The sequence below is a fragment of the Salvelinus alpinus genome, chromosome 21 (assembly GCF_045679555.1).
Source record: "Salvelinus alpinus chromosome 21, SLU_Salpinus.1, whole genome shotgun sequence".
NCBI classification, from domain to species: domain Eukaryota; kingdom Metazoa; phylum Chordata; class Actinopteri; order Salmoniformes; family Salmonidae; genus Salvelinus; species Salvelinus alpinus.
Genome location: NC_092106.1, coordinates 36608301 through 36634723, shown reverse-complemented (window position 1 = coordinate 36634723; position 26423 = coordinate 36608301). Strand labels below are relative to the sequence as shown.

Sequence of the window (26423 nt, the reverse complement as noted above, 5' to 3'; positions counted from 1 at the left end):
ACAGCTTGTAGGTTAGGATGTATTACTTTCCTTCGCTAAGTCAAAAGAAAAAATCTGTTTTCTTGAAAACATGGTGTGGCATGGGGGAGGAAGAAGGGAGGAATTCTAAAGTGATAAACTGAACAGAAAGTTGCCAAATCAGAGCCTAAGTGGCCCAGTTGTAAGAGCCTGCTGAACAGTGTTAGGCTTAATGTCGCTCTAGATTCATTTAACTGAGGTATAAAGTATATTCCACTGTAAATAGATTTTCCTTGAGAGGCAGGCAGTGTGTTTCTGACTGTTTAAGACCGTATATCTCTTCCAAACATGCACTCCGTGCTTCCCCAGCAGCACATACACAAGCCTGCACACGAACACACAGGCACACGCCCACCCACCCACACACACACCCACCCACCATCTGTTTGAATAGGCCCAGTGTTCCTCTGGAGTTATAAAATAAGTAGCCCAAATTCAAATTTGACCAGCTGCCAATCAATACAAAGCAGTGTTTCTGTGTGTAGATGAGAGAGACAGTGTTTGTGAGTGAGTGAGACTGAATAAGGGAAAGTGTGTGTGTGACAGATCTCCTCTGCTCCGCTGTTGAACAGAGCAGAGGAGAGGTAGGCAGAGAGAGCTCTGACAGTGTGAGTGATTTCCCTGGTGGTCAGACCTCTTGAATAATATTACACAGCGGTGTGTGAAGGCTCCCAGCGCAGCGCGAGGTGTGCGCTTACACTGTGGCATGATGGGAACTTAAATTACTTAAATGTAATGTAAATGAAAACAGAGGGCCGCCTGACCTGCAGATATAAGTGGCTCTGCCAGCGATCAGCGTTCCAACCCAAAACTTTTAACGGCACTAATGCCCTCTAAAGCATGCTGTACCATACAAACCCTCCACACAATCAACAGCCTTTACCAATGTCATATTCAGCATTCACACACAGTGCACCACTTCATAACACAATACCTTATCCTGTTAGATACAGTATTCATCCTTTTACATTTGAGACATTTAGCAGACACTCTCATCCAGAGTAGGTAATGTCTCTTAGCTAGTTCAGTTGAAGGCAGACACATCCTACTCATGACCTTACCATGACCAGAATAATGGACAGAATACAACGTCTTTCCTCAGTAAATATGTTAATTTATTCAATCATAATAACGTGTGTTACATCGATTGAATACATAATAAAGGTGGTACATGATATACACTGAGTGTACAAAACATTAGCACCTATTCTTTCCATGACATGGACTGACCAGGTGAATCCAGGTGAAAGATATGATCCCTTATTGATGTCACCTGTTAAATCCACTTCAAATCAATGTAGATGTTAAAAAGTTAAAGAAGTAAAAAAAATATATATATTAAGGTGTTCCTAATGTTTGGTATACTCAGTGTATATCCTCACATGATACAAAGTAAAGGGAATATCTTGTCAGTTGTACAACAATGCATTCAAAAATGTGTCTTCTGCATTTAACCCAACCCCTCTTAATCAGAGCTGCGAGGGGGCTGCCGTAATCGACATCCACGTTGTCGGCGCCCGGGAAACAACTGTTGTTGTGGGTTAACTGCCTTGCTCAGGTGCAGAACGACAGATTTTTACCTTGTTGGCTCGGGGATTTGATTCAGCAACCTCTCCTACCCACCAGGCTACCTGCCGCCCCAGTATGATCCCCACCTAAATATAACCTAGTCTTATACCTGCAATGATCCTATTACAGACCCTAGGTACCACCACCTTCTAAATACTTCAACAATACTCCTTTTACACGCTGGAATGTAAGTTATACGTCAAAAAAGGAAACAACTTAACTTTGTAGGACCGTTTCGAAGATACACAACTTAAACATTTTTGTCAAAAGGAAACTTTATAATAGAAATGTATTTGGAAGTTGTGGTAAAAACTGTCGTCTGTTGTCAACTCTTACACTCCTACTCCTCATTGGTTATCAATCCATGCAGCGAGAGAGTCTTTTATTTGAGAGTGTTTTTCCCGAGCGGAGGGATCCATCCGTGAATCATCGTCGCCCCTCCGCTTTGCTCCAACTGAAAAGGTTTCTCCACGAACAGAACAGGGATAAATGGATGTCTTTAAGGCACAACAAAGCAAATCGTTGTAGAATGTCTGGGCGGGATTCGGCAGCGGTGGGGGGAACGGCAGCGGTGGGGGGAACAGCAGCGGAGTGAGGAACTCATCCATGTAAAACGAAATACGATGAATGTGCAAAACAAGTCATTAATACATATTGGTGAATTGTACCTGTGAGAGGCGGATGCTGTTCTTTTAGAAGTTAGCTTGAAGTGTTAGCGTACCATCTAATGCCCATCATCACCGATCAGCTACGATTATTTTGGTTTAATTGGGGAACTCGCTGGAGGACACCCTCAGAACAAACCAAGGGTGTTATTGAGCGTGTCTTGAGTGACGTTGGTGTTGTGTGGAAAAGACTGTTGGAGCCCTGTGACATTGTTTAACACCGTCTAACACTAACACTTAGGTTTAACATCAGAGCAACAAATGAGACATAATGAAGACTTGAGCATTAAAGGTTTTATAACGCAGCAGGATCAGACAGAGGTCGTTGAACTTTGTGATGGACGGTAATAGGGAGCAGAGTTTGAGTTATTACCAGGTAGTAGTTACTTTATTGCACCATAAATTCACTAGTGTGCGGACGCTGCATATGACCTTTACTGATTCAACTGATGGAACATTATCATTACCATAGACGACTGTAGAAAGTCCTGAGGGACAAATTGGACACCTAAAGCTATGACATGATCATGTGGAATGGTCGGTTGAGAGGCAGTGAAATGGAATAGAGGACATAGTGATCATATGATACACTGACAGAACCAACCAATCACTCCAGTAAACATACTAACAAACCAATGGATATGGAATGATGTGGGTCTTTTCATTGTCAATCTCATACAGGAAGCCAATCACAGCCTTCCCACTGGGCACAGATGTCAGTTCAACATCAACATTCACATTGAATTTTGTTGTTGAAATGACGTGGAAACAACATTGATTTAACCAGTTGTTCCCCAGTGGATTCCCTCTCATCAGTTAAGGCTTCCTTCCTGACATTGCTGAATTCTACTGTATCATTATTGAACAGACAGACATTTCAGTGTTAAACATTATTTTCTCCTATATCTATAAATAAATATACATCATATTGCTGTGCTGGAAGATACTGCCACAGGGAGCAGCCTGGAAGGTCTTTGTAATTGAGTCATGGTTGAGTCCTGGTTAAATGGGGCAGGGAATGAAGGGGCAAGGCTCCGAGTTTCTTGGTTTTCGATAGGAACACTATCTGTATAGCTCCTACAGACACTAAACCAGAGGAGAAGACAAGCTGCAAAGCCGTTTTTCCCATCGCCTTAGTCTCACCAGGACGCCCGCTCTTCTGCCTTGTTTTCACCTGTGTTTTCACTTGGGTAGCCAGAAGATTGGGTCGGAGGTACACAAAGAGCCCAGGGCAGATGAGTCAAAGTTGAAGCCAGAATTGAGGATCGTAACTGCCGATCTGATTTTCAAAGGTTGTTGTCGATCATAATCAATGTTCCCTTAAGACACAGCAAATTTCAGGTCTGCTGAGCGCAAACTTGAACATTGTGAAAATGCTGTGCAATTTCCAGCGCAAGTTTACTGTGAACACTGAAGCTGTACCCGCTTTAAGTTACAGTTTTAACAGTGGCCAAGCCAAGTAGGCTACTTTGGATGATCATAATGTAGACCTACCAGAGAGGCCTACCATCAAAAATAATGGAGAAAATGTATCCCATAACATTTTAACATGGAAATAGCTGTTTTATCATTCGGCCTACAATAGCAGCCAATGAGTGGTGTTCAATGTATGACTACATTACATGAGACTTTAAAAAAAAACATGCAGGGTGACTGAAAATGTTGTGTTGTTTGATGCAAGAAACCACTTTACAAAATACAATTGGTTATTATTCCCATACCACTATTACAGAGAATCAGACACATTATGCTACCCTCTGCCTACTGGTTATTTAGCTTATTCAAAACCGTCTCAAAATACAACACTTCCCTTTTAAGACAAAAAAAGCTCTTTACTTGACTTGCTTTTCAAAGATGACTAGAAATGCATTTTGTGTTCATGTAGGAAGCAACCACTCCCTGATTGTTGACAAAAAATTTGCTAATAACTCGCTAACTAGCAAAGAATATGAACAAATGAGCACAGGTGGCTATATGCAGTTCTCGCTTTGATCTCAAAACAAACACATCTACTCAATACCGCTCATGCTGTCCACTTCAAACTGAATGGCACAGATCCATATATGGCAATGGCTATTTGCATATAGGCCTTCTGCAGCTCTGATTGGTTATGGTGCACCGGTCTGTGTAGCATATGGGCGTTTCATATGGCCTGAGTTATTCATGTAAATTCTATAGAATCCTATTCCAATGTGCTCTGCCTAAAAGAAAATCCCTTGCACAGTTAGTTTTGCATACTAAATCTTGCATAGCTCGTTTTGTTTCGGTATGTTACATTGAAAGTGGCTAATATTGCGTTGATTCGAGCAAAATTCCCACAGTAGTGTGAAACGTTGATGGTGTTAACTAAAGAGGAAAACTGTAGAAAGTTGAGTGAAGTTCAATCTCGTGCTTCTCTGCGTGGGCTGATATTTCATCTGCGCGGCAGCCCGAAGCAGGGCAGCGTGGAGGGAACATTTATCATAAGAATTGATAGCGGCTACAGGCCCCACTCCCCAAGGGTTGAAAAACCATATCAGAGGTTATAGAATCACCAACAATACAAGAAGGAGAATCTGGTTTCAGATGACGTACAGTGGGACCTGCATAAAGAAGGGCTGTTGTTTCCCTGCAACATGATACATTCATGATTTCGTTTTTGATGAGTTTTTCCCTCTGATAGAGATGAGGCAGTGGAAATGTCACACTAGCTCTGCTGGAGATGGAGAGAGAACTCTGATCACTGCGGGGCAATGTGCTGAAGCTGGTGATGAGTGGGATAAGCTAGCTGGGGATGTTTACGCTTGTGTGTGTGCCACAAATGTTGTTCTTATGTCTGCGCAGTCCATAACATCCATATGAAAGGGTTCTATGTGGTTAGGCTGTGTACAGTACAGTGTCTTTCCTACGTTTCTATGATGTGTGTTTGGTTCTACCTCTTCATGTTCCAATGACTACACTGTGCGGAAGGACACTCGAGCATTCCTGTCAGATCGTCGTCAGGGACTATGCTGTCCATTTCATTTTCTATAGATTTGACAAAACAAGGATCCAGCAACCATATGAAAAACAATCTGTAAGTGAACGCATTATCTGCTCGTCATTTAATCTCCTGTTGCCCTAGGAGCTATGACTACAGGTCATTTTAAGGTCAACCAAGGTCATCCCAAGTTCACAGCAGTAGTAGGTGTGTTCCAGTTCCCACCTAGCTCCTCAGACATCCCCAATGCCCCAGCCACAGCAGTAGCAGCAGCAACAGTCAGGTTCTGAGCTGCCTCCCTGATGACCTCCGGAGGCTCCTCTGGAGAGACGATCTCGGCCAGGGTGACATAGGTCCCAGCCAGGAACCCTATGAAGCCCACCACAGCGATGACAAGGTCCTTGACCAACATGGCTGGCTTCAGCGGTCGGTCTGAGAAGGTGATGAGCTCCACCAGGGGGGGGAAGACCAGGGCCAGGGCACTGCTGGACACGGCACCCACCAGGGAGATGACCAAGTCCAGACGAGGGATCAGCACAGCAAAGGAGACTGGAGAGAGAGAGGAGGGGACAGGGAGAGGAGTAGAGAGGAGGGGACAGGGAGAGGAGTAGAGAGGAGGGGACAGGGGGAGGAGTAGAGAGGAGGGGACAGGGGGAGGAGTAGAGAGGAGGGGACAGGGAGAGGAGGGGACAGGGGGGGGGGAGTAGAGAGGAGGGGACAGGGAGGGGAGTAGAGAGGAGGGGACAGGGAGAGGAGTAGAGAGGAGGGGACAGGGAGAGGAGTAGAGAGGAGGGGACAGGGAGAGGAGGGGACAGGGAGGGGAGTAGAGAGGAGGGGACAGGGAGAGGAGTAGAGAGGAGGGGACAGGGAGAGGAGTAGAGAGGAGGGGACAGGGAGAGGAGGGGACAGGGAGGGGAGTAGAGAGGAGGGGACAGGGAGGGGACAGGGAGAGGAGTAGAGAGGAGGGGACAGGGAGAGGAGTAGAGAGGAGGGGACAGGGAGGGGAGTAGAGAGGAGGGGACAGGAGTAGAGAGGTGATAAAGGAAGCCGAGAGAGGGGTGGCAATAAAGAGGGGAGGGGGAGGAAAGAGTGGGGAAGTAAAGTGAGAGAGGAGATAAGAAAAGGAAGGGAAAAGGATGGAGCGGGGGGAGGAGGAGAGAGAGAAGAGAAGTGCAGAGGTCATCAAACAGAGCATGGAAACAGATGTCTAGAGACAAATTAATCTTGCACACATGCATATTACAGCGCAGACATTTCCCATACAATATATTTCCATGGTGGAGAATGCCAACTCTCCATCCCTATAGGTCATCCCAACAATCAACAATAATGCAACACCTGCAAACCACCTTCCAGCTGGAACAATGAGTCACACAACATGAAAGCAGAGGTCAATATAAAGTTCTGGGGCCTTAGGGGCCCCCCATAGACACACTGAAAAACCGACCCCAGACCACACTACCCTAAACCTTCAATATGTAAACTTCCCTTTTAAGTTTACATTTACATTTAAGTCATTTAGCAGACGCTCTTATCCAGAGCGACTTACAAGTTGGTGCATTCACCTTATGATGTCCAGTGGAACAACCACTTTACAATAGTGCATCTAACTCTAAGGGGGGGGGGGGGGGGGGGGTTAGAAGGATTACTTTATCCTATCCTAGGTATTCCTTAAAGAGGTGGGATTTCAGGTGAGAGTTGGCCTCCTAATTTCACTTTCAGGGGCCGGTTAAGGGGAGGGGACTACAGGAGGAGGGGAGTACCGGAGGTAACTGTGAACATGGCTTAGTGTTACTGTTAGCACGCTGACAGTAATCTCTCTTAGTCTCCCAGGCAGGCAGACCCCCAATGCAGGGGATGTGTTTGTTGGCAGAGAGAGGGATGGAACGGGGGATAAAGGGAGATAGGGAAGAGGGGATAGCAGTTAGAGAAAAAGACTGAGAATGAGAGAGAGAGGAGGGGAGGTAGGAATGGGTATGGCAGGTAGAGAGGAGTACAGGATTAAAGTGCAGGGGCTTATAAGAGGCACACACATGCAGTACGCTCATCTAGATCTGCCCAGGTTCTGGGGACAGTACATGGTCATTGAGACACCAACAACAGCAACCGAGACATCTAACATAACCGAATAGTCTCATGCAGCTCTCCCACCTAACATACATTTCCACAGGAGAGAGTCTCTGGAGAGACATGATCCAGATCCACACAGAAGGAGCAGAGGTAGCGCTTACACACAAACACACCCAAATAACTCTCAGACTAAACACAGACACCCCCACACACACACAAAAAAATTATTCTTCCCTTCAGAGGATCCCCCAAACATCTGTCATGACTATAGTTACATTTCATCATACATTATTTACCTCAGAGCAGAACATCAAATGGCAAATTAGTATTAGAACATCAGATGAATAACTGACCAATCATAGTTAATCACTGTCTGTTATGAGTCATTTCTAGCCTAGCAGTTAAGAGCGTTGGGCCAGTGACCGAAAGGTCGCTGGTTCGAATTCCTGAGCCGACTAGGGTAAAAATCTGTCAATGTGCCCTTGAACAAGGCATCTAATCCTAATTGTTCCTGTAAATTGCTCTGGGTAAAAGCATCTGCTAAATGACAAATAAAATAAATTAATTGGCCCAGAATGCAGCCTGTCAGTCAGAACTACTGTACATGCATCACCTAGTAGAGTGGTTATCTTTTCAAATGTGCAAAGCGCTTTAGTGTGAATTTATAAAAGGAAAATGATTTAGTTTTTGTTTCACAAAAGTCCATCCACCCTCGCAAATAATATGTTTAATGTTTTTATGTGACTCCTATTGATATGGTTTTTGGAGCATAAATGCTATTTTTCATGTGTGTCTCAGTGCATGCATTCATCTCATTGCAACATTTCATTGGCTTCAATTGAAATCAGTTGAGAGACTGAGAAAATAAAACATGTCTGAAAGGAGTCTGCTGTGAATATCACTGAGTTACACATGACAGTGATGCTTCACCTAGGTATTTCACTGGAAATTCAAAAGTAAATCTATTGCAGAGGCCTCAGAAGTTGTGTGTGTACATACAGGGCGAGACAGTAGACCAAGTCGAGAACATGATACTATGAATACAATGGAACATGACATGACATAACATGAGCCTTGACCACCTACATCTATTAGTGAATATGAAACTATAAATATGATGGAACATGACATGACATGACATGACATAACATGAGCCTTGACCACCTACATCTATTAGTGAACATGATACTATGAATATGATGGAACATGACATGACATGAGCCTTGACCACCTACATCTATTAGTGAACATGATACTATAAATATGATGGAACATGACATGACATGACATAACATAACATGAGCCTGGACCACATACAGTGGGTGAAAAAAGTATTTAGTCAGCCACCAATTGTGCAAGTTCTCCCACTTAAAAAGATGAGAGAGGCCTGTAATTTTTTATGAATTTATATGCAAATTATGGTGGAAAATAAGTATTTCGTCAATAACAAAAGTTTATCTCAATACTTTGTTATATACCCTTTGTTGGCAATGACAGAGGTCAAACGTTTTCTGTAAGCCTTCACAAGGTTTTCACACACTGTTGCTGGTATTTTGGCCCATTCCTCCATGCAGATCTCCTCTAGAGCAGTGATGTTTTGGGGCTGTTGCTGGGCAACACGGACGTTCAACTCCCTCCAAAGATTTTCTATGGGGTTGAGATCTGGAGACTGGCTAAGCCACTCCAGGACCTTGAAATGCTTCTTACGAAGCCACTCCTTCGTTGCCCGGGCGGTGTGTTTGGTATCATTGTCATGCTGAAAGACCCAGCCACGTTTCATCTTCAATGCCCTTGCTGATGGAAGGAGGTTTTCACTCAAAATCTCACGATACATGGCCTCATTCATTCTTTCCTTTACACGGATCAGTCGTCCTGGTCCCTTTGCAGAAAAACAGCCCCAAAGCATGATGTTTCCACCCCCATGCTTCACAGTAGGTATGGTGTTCTTTGGATGCAACTCAGCATTCTTTGTCCTCCAAACACGACGAGTTGAGTTTTTACCAAAAAGTTATATTTTGGTTTCATCTGACCATATGACATTCTCCCAATCTTCTTCTGGATCATCCAAATGCTCTCTAGCAAAATTCAGACGGGCCTGGACATGTACTGGCTTAAGCAGGGGGACACGTCTGGCACTGCAGGATTTGAGTCCCTGGCGGCATAGTGTGTTACTGATGGTAGGCTTTGTTACTTTGGTCCCAGCTCTCTGCAGGTCATTCACTAGGTCCCCCCGTGTGGTTCTGGGATTTTTGCTCACCGTTCTTGTGATAATTTTGACCCCACGGGGTGAGATCTTGCGTGGAGCCCCAGATCGAGGGAGATTATCAGTGGTCTTGTATGTCTTCCATTTCCTAATAATTGCTCCCACAGTTGATTTCTTCAAACCAAGCTGCTTACCTATTGCAGATTCAGTCTTCCCAGCCTGGTGCAGGTCTACAATTTTGTTTCTGGTGTCCTTTGACAGCTCTTTGGTCTTGGCCATAGTGGAGTTTGGAGTGTGACTGTTTGAGGTTGTGGACAGGTGTCTTTTATACTGATAACAAGTTCAAACAGGTGCCATTAATACAGGTAACGAGTGGAGGACATAGGAGCCTCTTAAAGAAGAAGTTACAGGTCTGTGAGAGCCAGAAATCTTGCTTGTTTGTAGGTGACCAAATACTTATTTTCCACCATAATTTGCAAATAAATTCATAAAAAATCCTACAATGTGATTTTCTGGATTTTTTTCCCTCATTTTGTCTGTCATAGTTGAAGTGTACCTATGATGAAAATTACAGGCCTCTCTAATCTATTTAAGTGGGAGAACTTGCACAATTGGTGGCTGACTAAATACTTTTTTGCCCCACTGTACATCTACTAGTGCTTAATTAACACTTTAGTTAGCACCCAACCAGTTACACTGAGCCAGTTTCCATATTAAACCAACACAGCCCTGTCCAATGCCCTTCACGTGTTCCTGGATTACTGTGTGAGAAGGGGAGTGTGCGTGAAGTGGCTGTGTTTGTGTTAGGTTATGTCCACTACAGACACAACACACACACTCTCCAGGGACAGGGAAGCACCAAGCCTGGCTCAACTCCATCGACTGTCACTGTGTCACTTTTTTTCCTCATGTGTCTTTAACTTGGGCCCACGTTTTTCAAGATGGCCGTCCTTGAGAGAGGAACATTTCAGTGAGAGATTACATGTCAGACCCCAGCAAACTTCTCAATTAATACTTAAAGTGAGAGAACTGTCATCTTGATAACTTTATCTGGTTCCTGACACTGTGGTTATTTTTGTTTTTAACAGAAACCCCATTTCAATACACACATTACCACTGCTTTACCACTATATTTCTTACATCCTCTTCAGATTTCTCCAATCACCCGCTCTGTCCAATCTGCCACTATTCTATCAAGCCCCACTCTCCTTCTCTCCCACTATCCTCTTTTCCTAATCAGTCCCAGCTTTCATTTCTCATCCATCTCATTGAGTAACGCTTCCGACCCTTTAAACTCTCTTTCTCTGCTACAACACTTCCCTTCTCCCTCCTTCTCTTCCCCTCGCCCCATTTCCCCTGTGATATATGTTCATTTCTCCCGCTAAGCCCAAAATCATCCTCTCATTCTTTACATCTCTTACTCTCTGATACTTTCATTCACTTCCGTCGCTCATTCTAATTATCTCTCACTCCATCTCGTTTCCCCCTTTCCCCCCCTATCCCTTCTCATTCACAGTAAAGCATGGTGTCATGGCCAAGCTTTTCATTTATCCATATTTCAGCGTACTAACAACTTGATCTTCTGGACAGAACCTCCATCAAACGTGTACAGTAAAGATCCAGGCTTAATCTCCTTCAACTCTGTATGCAAAACCCTTGCATCTACAGCCGCCCACTTTAAACCTGTGCCAATACGGAATGGAAATTCAACCTCTTATCCCAGCACTGTATACTGTACTGTAACAACCAACCTCTTATCCCAGCACTGTATACTGTAACAACCAACCTCTTATCCCAGCACTGTATACTGTACTGTAACAACCAACCTCTTATCCCAGCACTGTATACTGTACTGTAACAACCAACCTCTTATCCCAGCACTGTATACTGTACTGTAACAACCAACCTCTTATCCCAGCACTGTATACTGTACTGTAACAACCAACCTCTTATCCCAGCACTGTATACTGTACTGTAACAACCAACCTCTTATACCAGCACTGTATACTGTACTGTAACAACCAACCTCTTATCCCAGCACTGTATACTGTACTGTAACAACCAACCTCTTATCCCAGCACTGTATACTGTACTGTAACAACTAACCTCTTATCCCAGCACTGTATACTGTAACAACCAACCTCTTATCCAAGCACTGTATACTGTAACAACCAACCTCTTATCCCAGCACTGTATACTGTAACAACCAACCTCTTATCCCAGCACTGTATACTGTACTGTAACAACCAACCTCTTATACCAGCACTGTATACTGTACTGTAACAACCAACCTCTTATCCCAGCACTGTATACTGTACTGTAACAACCAACCTCTTATCCCAGCACTGTATACTGTACTGTAACAACCAACCTCTTATCCCAGCACTGTATACTGTAACAACCAACCTCTTATCCCAGCACTGTATACTGTACTGTAACAACCAACCTCTTATCCCAGCACTGTATACTGTACTGTAACAACCAACCTCTTATCCCAGCACTGTATACTGTACTGTAACAACCAACCTCTTATCCCAGCACTGTATACTGTACTGTAACAACCAACCTCTTATACCAGCACTGTATACTGTACTGTAACAACCAACCTCTTATCCCAGCACTGTATACTGTACTGTAACAACCAACCTCTTATCCCAGCACTGTATACTGTACTGTAACAACCAACCTCTTATCCCAGCACTGTATACTGTAACAACCAATCTCTTATCCCAGCACTGTATACTGTAACAACCAACCTCTTATCCCAGCACTGTATACTGTACTGTAACAACCAACCTCTTATCCCAGCACTGTATACTGTAACAACCAACCTCTTATCCCAGCACTGTATACTGTAACAACCAACCTCTTATCCCAGCACTGTATACTGTAACAACTAACCTCTTATCCCAGCACTGTATACTGTAACAACCAACCTCTTATCCCAGCACTGTATACTGTACTGTAACTACTAACGTCTTATCCCAGCACTGTATACTGTACTGTAACAACTAACCTCTTATCCCAGCACTGTATACTGTAACAACCAACCTCTTATCCCAGCACTGTATACAGTACTGTAACAACTAACCTCTTATCCCAGCACTGTATACTGTACTGTAACAGCTAACCTCTTATCCCAGCACTGTATACTGTAACAACCAACCTCTTATCCCAGCACTGTATACTGTATACTGTACTGTAACAACTAACCTCTTATCCCAGCACTGTATACTGTACTGTAACAACTAACCTCTTATCCCAGCACTGTATACTGTACTGTAACAACCAACCCTCCCATCTGCATACTTTTGGGAGGATTGTCAAGCTAAGTAGTCAGCAGATCGTCAGTTTTACATTATGGATAATTTGTATTTATTATGGATCCCCATTAGCTGTTGCCAAGTCAGCAGCTATTGAGTCCAGCAAAATGATGGCAGTTATAACATTTTAAAATCAATACATTTCAAAAACAGACACATTCAACACATTAAGTTGGTAACTCTATAGTGGGCCTCAACAGCACGGTGCACCCTAGGCAAATCACATCATTTCAGGCACTATTATGTGTAGTTGCTTTGTCCTGTGCAATCTTTTTCCCATTCCTATTCAATTAGCACAACATCCTTCATTGCAACACAACCGTTTTAATCTCAACCCTAAATTACTGGTGACCTCCTATTCTCCAGCATAGGCTCGCAGCCTCAGACAAGTCGGTTTACCTCCGTATTACCCTCCTCCCTCCGTCGTCTTACTGGTTTGCCATGGTTTCCTTCTAATGTTGCGTTCACAACTCCTTATTCCTTCACGTGATTTATGTTCTGACCAGGTCTTATCACCCTAACCACTAGCCTCACTCTTAAGCATTCTAAATTGGCTTCCTGGGGTACTATCATAATAGCTTGCACTTACACTCAATCCCTTCTCATGCTTTACCACTATTTATACCATGGTTGAATACTCCTTTCTGACTGACTTGAAGAGCATTCTAGAGCGTGCATTATTTCATTATAATGCACAGTATATTTGCACGGTAGAATTCAATGGCTATAGTTCATTTTACAAGTTTTGTTTGAGCTGCACACTCGGCCCTGCTCTGCTCCACATCATTCGCTTCTACTCCTGTCTATTCTCTCCTTTCTCAAGTAATAAAAAGGGGTTATCTATCCCCTCTATGCTACACTAGTCTTTCTTTCAGAACTGGAGCTGCAACCACCGCAGTCACACTAGGTATAATTCCACCCTCACTCTCCAGCATCTAGATTCTGTCTTTGTTGCCATTCAGTTAAGCCTGTACTCGATCGAAGTGTAGCTACCTCCCAGTCTGGACACTCCTAACTTATTTATTTGATTAAAAGCTTGTGCCAGTCTGCCCTGTCACACTCAGACACAATTTCCATTAGTGTCATTTTGTTGGTCAACGGTTTTCCCCCTGGGAAGATGAGGCTCTAATGGAGTCCATAGTGTGGCCTGGTTAAACCAGACAATGCTGCACTGCATGGTTTACCAGTATGGACTGCTGGACTGGAGGAAAGAGCCGTCTGCATGTAGCGTAGTTTTGGAATGCAATGATGTCTCATTAAAGCCTAGGAGGATTATATTGCCTTGTTTGAGAGGTGGAGGGAGAGAGAGAGAGAGAGAGAGAGAGAGAGAGAGAGAGAGAGAGAGAGAGAGAGAGAGAGAGAGGAGGGGAGAGGGAAAGAAAGAGCAAGTGAACATTATATTGAAGTAGGGATAAGACGGACAGAGAAAAAGTGTGAGTGAAAAGGCAAATAGAGGGGGAGAGAGAGAGAAAGAGACAAAGCGAGAGAAAGAGACAGACAGAGAGAAAGAAGAGAGAGAGATATTGAAAGCTCCATGTTAGAATTCCAGAACCACCTTAGTGCATTTCAGCTCTAATTACTTTTTGTCTCCCGCCGAAGCAGAAACGCTACTAGGATGTCTACAAAACTCAAACCTCAGCCAGATAACTCTCCTCTCCGCGTGTGTGTGGTGTGCGCGTGGTAACTCCCTGACATTTAAGCTGCACTGGAAAAACCCAGAAAGCAAACTTGTTAACATTTGCACTGCGTGCACGTGGCTCGGGATAAGCAGCAAACATTACGTCGCCATGTTTTCTAATCCTGATCCAACATCCAGGGTGAATCAATCAGGATTTGAAGATGTTTGGTGAAGAAAAGCACGATAATTCAAACCCAAATCTGTATATGAGCCCCACATTTCAGGACCTGTCAAGACTTCAGGGGGAGAATGAGAGACAACAAAGAGGAGAAGAAGAACAGATTTGTACCTGAGAGCAGGAGAATGACAGATAGATTAAATAAAACTAGATTCATATTTCATGGCTGTGTAGGGAGCTCCCTACCTCTCCTATTCCTTCTGAACACAACACCGAGTCATACCTCTCTAGAACTGTACTATAGTATATACAGTGGGGAGAACAAGTATTTGATACACTGCCGATTTTGCAGGTTTTCCTACTTACAAAGCATGTAGAGGTCTGTCATTTTTATCATAGGTACACTTCAACTGTGAGAGACGGAATCTAAAACAAAAATCCAGAAAATCACATTGTATGATTTTTAAGTAATTAATTTGCATTTTATTGCATGACATAAGTATTTGATCACCTACCAACCAGTAAGAATTCCGGCTCTCACAGACCTGTTAGTTTTTCTTTAAGAAGCCCTCCTGTTCTCCACTCATTACCTGTATTAACTGCACCTGTTTGAACTCGTTACCTGTATAAAAGACACCTGTCCACACACTCAATCAAACAGACTCCAACCTCTCCACAATGGCCAAGACCAGAGAGCTGTGTAAGGACATCAGGGATAAATTGTAGACCTGTACAAGGCTGGGATGGGCTACAGGACAATAGGCAAGCAGCTTGGTGAGAAGGCAACAACTGTTGGGACAATTATTAGAAAATGGAAGAAGTTCAAGATGACGGTCAATCACCCTCGGTCTGGGGCTCCATGCAAGATCTCACCTCGTGGGGCATCAATGATCATGAGGAATGTGAGGGATCAGCCCAGAACTACACGGCAGGACCTGGTCAATGACCTGAAGAGAGCTGGGACCACAGTCTCAAAGAAAACCATTAGTAACACACTACGCCGTCATGGATTAAAATCCTGCAGCGCACGCAAGGTCCCCCTGCTCAAGCCAGCGCATGTCCAGGCCCGTCTGAAGTTTGCCAATGACCATCTGGATGATCCAGAGGAGGAATGGGAGAAGGTCATGTGGTCTGATGAGACAAAAATAGAGCTTTTTGGTCTAAACTCCACTCGCCGTGTTTGGAGGAAGAAGAAGGATGAGTACAACCCCAAGAACACCATCCCAACCGTGAAGCATGGAGGTGGAAACATCATTCTTTGGGGATGCTTTTCTGCAAAGGGGACAGGACGACTGCACCGTATTGAGGAGAGGATGGATGGGGCCATGTATGGCGAGATCTTGACCAACAACCTCCTTCCCTCAGTAAGAGCATTGAAGATGGGTCGTGGCTGGGTCTTCCAGCATGACAACGACCCGAAACACACAGCCAGGGCAACTAAGGAGTGGCTCCGTAAGAAGCATCTCAAGGTCCTGGAGTGGCCTAGCCAGTCTCCAGACCTGAACCCAATAGAAAATGTTTGGAGGGAGCCGAAAGTCCGTATTGCCCAGCGACAGCCCCGAAACCTGAAGGATCTGGAGAAGGTCTGTATGGAGGAGTGGGCCAAAATCCCTGCTGCAGTGTGTGCAAACCTGGTCAAGAACTACAGGAAACGTATGATCTCTGTAATTGCAAACTAAGGTTTCTGTACCAAATATTAAGTTCTGCTTTTCTGATGTATCAAATACTTATGTCATGCAATAAAATGCCAATTAATTACTTAAAAATCATACAATGTGATTTTCTGGATTTTTGTTTTAGATTCCTTCTCTCACAGTTGAAGTGTACCTATGATAAAAATTACAGACCTCTACATGCTTTGTAAGTAGGAAAACCTGCAAAATCGTCAGTGTATCAAATACTTGTTCTCCCCACTGTATATATATATACACACATACATGTATATATACACAGTACCAGTCAAAAATTTGGACACCTACTCATTCTTTATTTTTCTATTTTATACATTGTAGAATAATAGTGAAGATGTCAAAACTATGAAATAACTCATGTGGAATCATGTCGTACCCCAAAAAGATTATTCAAAGTAGCCACCCTTTGCCTTGATGACAGCTTTGCACAATCTTGGAATTCTCTCAACCAGCTTCATGATGTAGTCACCTGGAATGCATTTCAATTAACAGGTGAGCCTTGTTAAAAGTTCATATGTGTAATTTCTTTCCTTCTTAATGTATTTGAGCCAATCAGTTGTGTTGTGACAAGGTAGGGGTGGTATATAGAAGATAGCCCTATTTGGTTAAAGACCAGGTCCATGGCAAGAACAGCTCAAATAAGCAAAGAGAAATGACAGACCATCATTACCTTAAGACATGAAGGTCAGTCAGTCCGGAAAATTTCAAGAACTTTTAAAGTTTCTTCAAGCGCAGTTGCAAAAACCATCAAGTGCTATGATGAAACTGACTATCATGGAACTGCCACAGGAAATGAAGACCCAGAGTTACCTCTGCCGCAGGGGATAAGTTCATTAGAGTTAACTTCACCTCAGATTGCAGCCCAAATAAATGCTTCACAGAGTTCAAGTAACAGACACACTTCAACATCAACTGTTCAGAGGAGACTGCATGAAATCAGGCCTTCGTGGTCAAATTTCTGCAAAGAAACCACAACTAAAGAACACAAATAAGAAGAAGAGACTTGCTTGGGACAAGAAACACGAGCAATGGACATTAGACCAGTGGAAATCTGTCATTTGGTCTGATGAATCCAAATTTGAGATTTTTGGTTCCATCCGCCCTGTCTTTGTGAGACGCAGAGTATGTGTGGTTCCCACCATGAAGCATGGAGGAGGTGTGGGAGTGCTTTGCTGGTGACACTGTAGGTGATTTATTTAGAATTCAAGGCACACTTAGCCAGCATGGCTACCACAGCATTCTGCAGTGATACGCTATTACATCTGGTTTGCGCTTAATGGGACTATCATTTGTTTTTCAACAGGACAATGACCCAAAACACCTCCAGGCTGTGTAAGGGCTGTTTGACCAAGAAGGAGAGTGATGGAGGGCTGCATCAGATGACCTGGCCTCCACAAATCACCCGACCTCAATGCAATTGAGATAGTTTGGGATGAGTTGGACCGCAGGGTGAAGGAAAAACAGCCAACAAGTGCTCAGCATATGTGGGAACTCCTTCAAGATTGTTGGAAAAGCATTCCAGGTGAAGCTGGTTGAGAGAATGCCAAGACTGTGCAAAGCTGTCATCAAGGCAAAGGGTGGCGACTTGATTTGTTTAACACTTTTTTGGTTACTACATGATTTCATATGTCTTCACTATTATTATAAAATAGTAAAAATGCTGTGCCACTCGGGATGCCAACTATAGTATATTTCTGTAATACATTATTATACCTCTATACAACTGTAGCATAGTATATCTCTGAACCACAGTGAGCAACGTCTTGCTAGTGTATAATGGTAACTTCACAAAAACTAGTGGGAACCCACACCTCTTTAGAATGACTCTCTTTACCTCAGTGAGCGACATGTTTCTACAGAGCCACATCTCTACAGTTTGAAAGAGAGTTTATAGAGCTACTTCTCTCTATAACTTTGACAAAAATAATCACTACCTATGCTTAATTTCTCAATCACTTCCTGTCTAGTTGGTTTGCAACCTATAATTTAATATCCCCGTGAAAGCCTTGATTATTAGAGAAAACGCAAACAAAGATAATCAATTTGAGAAATGGGAAAACAAATAAAATTAAAACAATCAGAGGAATTTAGGGAGGTAAAAAGGAGAGGAGGCAGACAGGCTTGTTGATGCTACATCTAGATAGCAATGAGTCATTGATATCCAGCTGTTGGATGTACATATGTATAGTGCCTTCAGAAAGTATTCATAGCGCTTGACCTATTGCACATTTTGTTATGTCAATAGCTGAATTGGATTCAATATATTTTTTCCCCCTCAGCCATCTACACACAATACCATGTAATGAGCAGCTCCAATCTAGGTTTAGCCTTGTGTTTCAGGTTATTGTCCTGCTGAAAGGTGAATTTATCTCCCAGTGTCTGTTGGAAAGCAGACAAACTGGTTTTCTTCTAGGATTTTGCCTGTATCTGTATTTTGTTTATTTTTATCCTAAAAACTCCCTTGCCGATGACAAGCATACCCATAACATGATGCAGCACCACCATGCTTGAAAATATGAGGAGCGGTACTCAGTGATGTTTTGTGTATGCCCCAAACATAATGCTTATTCAGATGAAAAAAAGTTAATTTCTTTGCCAATTTTTTTGCAGTATTACTTAAGTGCATTCTTGCAAACAGGATGCATGTTTTAGAATATTTTTATTCAGTACAGGCTTCATTCTTTTCACTCTGTTATTTAAGTTAGTATTGTGGAGTAACTACAATGTTGATGATCCATCCACAGTTCTCATATCACAGCCATTAAACTCTAACTGTTTTAAAATCCCCATTGGCCTCATGGTGAAATCCCTGAGCAGTTTCCTTACTTTCCGGCAACTGAGTTAGGAACTATATCTTTGTAGTGACTGTGTGTATTGATACACCCTCCAAAGTGTAATTAATACCTTCACTATGCTCAAAGGTGTCTGCTTTTTTACCAATTGATGCCCTTATTTGTGAGACATTGAAAAATCGCCCTGGTCTTTGTGGTGGAATATATGCTTGAATTTCACTACCTGATTGAGGGAGATTACAGATAATTGTATGTGTGGTGTACAGAGATGGAATAGTCATTCAAAAATCATGTTAACCACTACTATTGAACACAGGATGAGTCCATGCAACTTATTATGCGATCATATTTTTACTAATTTATGCTTGCCATAAGAAAGTGGTTGAATACTTATTGACATTTCAGCTTTTTTTTTACTTTTTTTTTTTTAATGTTCTACAAACACAATTACACTTTGACATGATGGGGTATTTTGTATAGATCAGTGACCCAAAATCTCCATCTAATACTTTTTTTTATTAAGCTGTAACAAACAATTTTGGAAAAAGTTAAGTGGTGTGAATAGTTTCTGAAGGTGTGTGTGTACTTGTTTTCCTTCCTGATCAGGACCCCAATGTCCTAACAATTCACCCATGTAAGTGTGTGTGTGTGTGTGTGTGTGTGTGTGTGTGTGTGTGTAACTCTCACCCTGTGCCTCAGTGCTCTCTAATCACTTAATTACAGTGGAGATAGAATGCTTATTAGATGAAACGTCCCACCACAACAGGATACGAGTAGAAAAAAACCATTTAAGATAAAAATCATCCACTGCATTAAAAAATAGAATGCCTATTCCCCAATAACAGAGGAGGATGTAGAGACGACGTGAGAGCTGTGCTAATGGAAAGTGGGGTCTGTGTAAAACTTGGGAGGCGGGCACCATGGAACCAGCTGTACCCTTCCATGTTGTTCACATTATGCAAAGTACATACAGTGTCTTCAGAAAGTTCACACACCCCTTGACTTTTTCCACATTTCCTTTGTGTTACAGCCTGAATTTAAAATTGATTAAATTGAGATTTTGGGTCACTGGCCTACACATAATACACCAAAATGTAAAAGTCATTAAAAAATATATATATTTTCCAAATGAATGATAAATGAGAAGCTGAAATGTGTTGCGTCAATACGTATTCACCCTTTTGTTATGTCAAGTCTAAATAAGTTCAGGAATAAAAATGTGCTTAATAAGTCACATAATAAGTTGAATGGACTCACTCTGTGTGCAGAGTGAAACACAAGGCCAAATCTACACTGTTGCTTACCAAGAAGGCAGTGAATGTTCCTGAGTGGCCGATTTAGAGTTCTGACTTAAATCTGCTTGGAAATCTATGGCAAGATCTGAAAATGGTTGTCTAGCAAAGATCAACAACCAATTTGACAGAGCATGAAGAATTTTGAAAAGAATAATGGTCAAATATTGCACCATCCACACAGATGCGCAGCCGTCACCAACGCTTCTGTAATGTGAGCGGGTCAGAGATGCAATCTGAGGGCTACTGATCCCGTCTTGAGCTGTCCCAGACATCCTGATATTTTCAAACATGTTTGATTTTATCGGCACAAAACCTGCAATGCTCTTGTAGTGTGAGATGTGCAACAACAAGTTTTGAGAAAGGTGAACAGCAGACTCTCGAGCATGAGCGATGACTACTACTAGTATGCGTTTATTGTTACATCTCTGAAGTTCACAAGCAATGTTACTCAATTCAAAATGTTAACTAGATATTGCAACTCTGTATGGCAAGCGTGAATTTCTGACTGAAAATAGAGCCAACGCTCGTTATAGCTTCATTAACAATCTAATCACATCATTTTGGCGAGACAGCGTGTATGGAGAATCCTCACAACTAAGTGAAGAATGCTGTAGTGTGTGAGCCCCCATCTTTGCCACATTGTTTAGTGTGCGCACCACTTCGTTGGCAAGACAACACTACAGGAGAGTCAGTTGTTTAATGTGAGAGGCACAGCGATGTTAGGATTTTGAAAGTCGTGTAGCGTACACCCGGCATTACCAAGAAAGTCTCACAGCTGTAATCTCTGCCAAAGGTGCTTCTACAAAGTATTGACTCAGGGGTATGAATATTTATGCAAATGAAATATTACTGTAAAAATCTATTGGATCCATTTTGAGTTTAGGCTGTGACACAACAAAGTGTGGAATAATTCAAGTGGCATAAAAACTTATATATACACACACACACCCTTACAGTGCGTTCGGAACGTATTCAGACCCCTTGACTTTTTCATCATTTTGTTACGTTACCTTATTCTAAAATGGATTAAATAAATAAAAATCCTCATCAATCTACACACAATATCCCGTAATGACAAAGAGAAAACAGGTTTTTAGAAATGTTTGCAAATGTAATTTAAAAAACGAACAGAAATACCTTATTTACATAAGTATTCAGACCCTTTGCTATTGGACTCGAAATTGAGCTCAGGTGTATCCTGTTTCCATTGATCATTCTTGAGATGTTTCTACAACTTGATCAAATCAAATTGTATTTGTCACATGCGCCAAATACAACAGGTTAACATTACTACCTTACAGTGAAATGCTTACTTACAAGCCCTTAACTTCTCTGGGATATGTGGGACGCTAACGTCCCACTTGGCCAAAAGCCAGTAAAAATGCAGAGCACCAAATTCAAATAAATTACTATAAAAATCAAACTTTCATGAAATCACACATGAAAGATACCAAATTAAAGCTACACTTGTTGTGAATCCAGCCAACATGTCAGAATTCAAATAGGCTTTTCGGCAAAAGCAAACGATGCTATTATGAGGATAGCAACAGAGAGAGAGAAGAGAGAGAAGAGAGAGAAGCATATTTCAACCCTGCAGGCGCGACACAAAACGCAGAAATAAAAATATAATTCATGCCTTAGCTTTGACGAGCTTCTGTTGTTGGCACTCCAATATGTCCCATAAACATCACAAATGGTCCTTTTGTTTGATTAATTCCGTCGATATATACCCAAAATGTCCATTAATTTGGCGCGTTTGATCCAGAAAAACACCGGTTCCAACTTGTGCAACGTGACAACAAAATATCTCAAAAGTTACCTGTAAACTTTGCCAAAACATTTCAAACTACTTTTGTAATACAACTTTAGGTATTTTTTTACGTAAATAATCGATAAAATTGAAGACGGGATGATCTGTGTTCAATACAGGATTAAAACAAACTGTAGCTAGCTTTCTGGTCATCAAATCAAATCAAGTTTATTTTATATAGCCCTTCGTACATCAGCTAATATCTCGAAGTGCTGTACAGAAACCCAGCCTAAAACCCCAAACAGCAAGCAATGCAGGTGTAGAAGCATGCGCCTCTATCTAACAGTACACTTCAAGTGACCCTCGTTCAAGATGGCCGTACTCCTTCATTACACAAAGGAAAAAACCTCAACCAATTTCTAAAGACTGTTGACATCCAGTGGAAGCGGTAGGAACTGCAAGAAGGTCAATTAGAATTCCCAATGAAAACCCATTGAAAAGAGAGTGACCTCAAAAAAAGAAATCGGAATGGTTTGTCCTTGGGGTTTCGCCTGCTAAATAAGTTCTGTTATACTCACAGACATGATTCAAACAGTTTTAGAAACTTCAGAGTGTTTTCTATCCAAATCTACTAATAATATGCATATCTTATCTTCTGGGGATGAGTAGCTGGTAGTTGAATTTGGGTATACTTTTCATCCAAACGTGAAAATGCTGCCCCCTATCCTAGAGAAGTTTTAACCAACAATTCAGGTAAGAAAAATAAGTGTAAAGAAAGTATTTACTAAATAACATGAAGTAAACAATAAATAAATAAAAATAATAAGAAAATAGAAAAATATCAAATAATTAAAGAGAAACAATAAAATAACAGTAGAGAGGCTATATACAGGGGGTACTGGTACAGAGTCAATGTGCGGGGGCACCGGTTAGTTGAGGTAATATGTACATGCGTAGTCAATGAATAGCATTCTCACATAGGTGTTCCTTTTGTCCAGGTGGGAAAGGGCAGTGTGGAGTGCAATAGAGATTGCGTCATCTGTGGATCTGTGGGGGGGGGGTATGTTGGGGCGGTATGATTTCTGGGATAATGGTGTGGATATGAGCCATGGACCAGCCTTTCAAAGCACTTCAGGAATACAGATGTGAGTGCTACAGGCCGGTAGTCATTTAGGTTACTTTGTTGTTTTTGGGCACAGGGACTATGTTGGTCTGCTTAAAACATGTTGGTATTACAGACTCGGTCAGGGACAGGTTGAAAATGTCAGTGAAAACACTTGCCAGTTGGTCAACTCATGCTCGGAGTACACGCCCTGGTAATCCGTCTGGCCCTGCAGCCTTGTGAATGTTGACCTGTTTAAAGGTCTTACTCACATCGGCGACAGAGAGCGTGATCACACAGTCGTCCGGAACAGCTAGTGCTCTCATGTAGAGGTCGACCGATTATGATTTTTCAATGCCGACACCGATACTGATTATTGGAGGAACAAAAAAGCCGATACCGATATATTTGTAATAATGACAATTACAACAATACTGAATGAACACTTATTTTAACTTAATATAACACATCAATAAAATCAATTTAGCCTCAAGTAAATAATGAAACATGTTCAATTTGGTTTAAATAATGCAAAAACAAAGTGTTGGAGAAGAATGTAAAAGTGCAATATGTGCTATGTAAGAAAGCTAACGTTTCAGTTCCTTGCTCAGAACATGAGAACATATGAAAGCTGGTGGTTCCTTTTAACATGAGTCTTCAATATTCCCAGGTAAGAAGTTTTAGGTTGTAGTTATTATAGGAATTATAGGACTATTTCCCTCTATACCATTTGTATTTCATTAACCTTTGACTATTAGATGTTCTTATAAGCACTTTAGTATTGCCAGTGTAACAGTATAGCTTCTGTCCCTCTCCTCGCTCCTCCCTGGGCTCGAACCAGCAACACAACGACAACAGCCACCATCGAAGCAGCGATACCCATGCAGAGCAAGGGGAACAACTACTAGAAGGCTCAGAGCGAGTGACGTTTGAAACGCTATTAGCGCGCGCTAACTAGCTAGCCATTTCACTTCGGTTACACCAGCCTCATCTCGGGAGTTGATAGGCTTGAAGTCATAAACAGCGCAATGCTTGACGCACAAAGAAGAGCTGCTGGCAAAACGCACGAAAGTGCTGTTTGAATGAATGTTTACGCGCCTGCTTCTGCCTACCACCGCTCAGTCAGATACTTAGATACTTGTATGCTTGTATGCTCAGTCAGATTATATGCAACGCAGGACACGCTAGATAATATCTAGTAATATCATCAACCATGTGTAGTTAACTAGTGATTATGATTGATTGTTTTTTATAAGATAAGTTTAATGCTAGCTAGCAACTTACCTTGTCTTACTGCATTCGCGTAACAGGAGACGAGGCAGGTCGTTATTGCGTTGGACTAGTTAACTGTAAGGTTGCAAGATTGGATCCCCCGAGCTGACAAGGTGAAAATCTGTCGTTCTGCCCCTGAACGAGGCAGTTAACCCACCGTTCCTAGGCCGTCCTTGAAAATAAGAATGTGTTCTTAACTGACTTGCCTAGTTAAATAAAGGTATAAAAAAGATATTAAAAAAATTAAATAATAATCGGCGCCCAAAAATACAGATTTCCGATTGTTATGAAATCGGCCCTAATTAATCGTCCATTCCGATTAATCGGTCGACCTCTACTCTCATGCATGCTTCAGTGTTGCTTGCCTTGAAGCGCTCATAGAACTCATTTAGCTCTTCTGGTAGGCTCGTGTCATTGGGCAGCCTCACGGCTGTGCTTCTCTTTGTAGTCTGTGAACTCTGATTGGAGTCCACCTGTGGTAAATTAAATTAACTGGAGATGATTGGAAAGGCACACACCTGCCTATATATGGTCCCACAGTTGACAGTGCATGTCAGAGCAAAAACCAAGCCATGAGATCGAAGGAATTGTCTGTAGAGCTCAGAGACAGGATTGATCTGGGAAAGCATGCCAAAACACTTCTGCAGCATTGAAGAACACAGTGGCCTCCATCATCCATCAGTTTGGAACCACCAAGACCCTTCCTAGAGCTGGCCGCCCGGCCAAACTGAGCAATCGGGGCGAAGGGCCTTGGTCAGGGAGGTGACCAAGAACCCGAGCTCTAGAGTTCCTCTGTGGAGATGTGAGAACATTCCAGAAGGACAACCATCTTTGCAGCACTCCACCAATCAGGACTTTATGGTAGAGTGGCCAGACAGAAGCCACTCCTCAGTAAAAGGCACATGACAGCCCACTTGGAGTTGGTAAAAGGACATCTAAAGACTACGACCATGAGAAACAAGATTATCTGGTCTGATGAAACCAAGATTGAACTCTTTGGCCTAAATGCCAAGCATCAAGTCTGGAGGAAACCTGGCACCATCCCTACGGTGAAGCATGGTGGTGGCAGCATCATGCTGTGGGGATGTTTATCAGCGGCAGGGACTGGGAGACTAGTCAGTATCGAGAGAAAGATGAACGGAGTACAGAGAGATCCTTGATGAAAACGTGCTCCAGAGCGCTCAGGAACTCAGACTGGGGTGAAGGTTCACCTTCCAACAGGACAACGACCCTAAGCACACAGCCAAGACAATGCAGGAGTGGCTTCGGGAAAAGTCTATAAATGTCCTTGATTGGCCCAGCCAGAGCCCGAACTTGAACCCGATCGAAAATCTCTGGAGAAACTTGAAAATAGCTGTTCAGCCACGCTCCCCTTCCACCCTGACAGCTTGAGAGGATCTGCAAAAAAGAATGAGAGAAACTCCCCAAATACAGGTGTGCCAAGCTTGAGTGTCATACCCAAGAAGACTTGAGGCTGTAATCGCTGCCAAAGGTGCTTCAACAAAGTACTGAGTAAAGGGTCTGAAAATGTACATAAATGTGATATCAGTTTTTTTTTATACATTTGCCTTGTCATTATTGGGTATTGTGTGTAGATTGAAAAGGGGGAAAAACTATTTAATACATTTTAGAATAAGGTTGTAAAAGGTTAAGGGGTATGAATACTTTCTGAATGCACTGTACATAGCTAATGGTTCAACAATCTGTCTTTAATAACCCCTCTACATTAGGCGCAGAGCAGCTCCATATTGGCCTATCAAATGGCTTTGTGTGTTGGAATGAAACATATTAAAGAGGGTGACTCCTGTTTCCTTGTGATGTTATATAAGACATGGTGGGCATTATGAAATGAGGCGTACAGTAATGGTTGAACAGTGTGAATGTACAATACAGTGAGTGTTAGTGCGGACAGCTATGC

General features: G+C 42.4%; 1 protein-coding gene across 4 annotated transcripts in view; it reads right to left on the bottom strand.

Annotated features, from left to right (window-relative positions):
* Positions 1–1111: 1111 nt before the first annotated feature.
* The window catches only part of slc36a4 (solute carrier family 36 member 4), a 224474-nt gene continuing 199162 nt past the window's right edge, over positions 1112–26423 (bottom strand). For all 4 annotated transcript variants that reach the window (XM_071357908.1, XM_071357905.1, XM_071357906.1 and 1 more), the window contains one exon: positions 1112–5760. In XM_071357908.1, the coding sequence (XP_071214009.1) occupies positions 5393–5760 (368 nt within the window). In that variant the 3' untranslated portion in view covers positions 1112–5392. The remainder of the gene's footprint in view (positions 5761–26423) is intronic.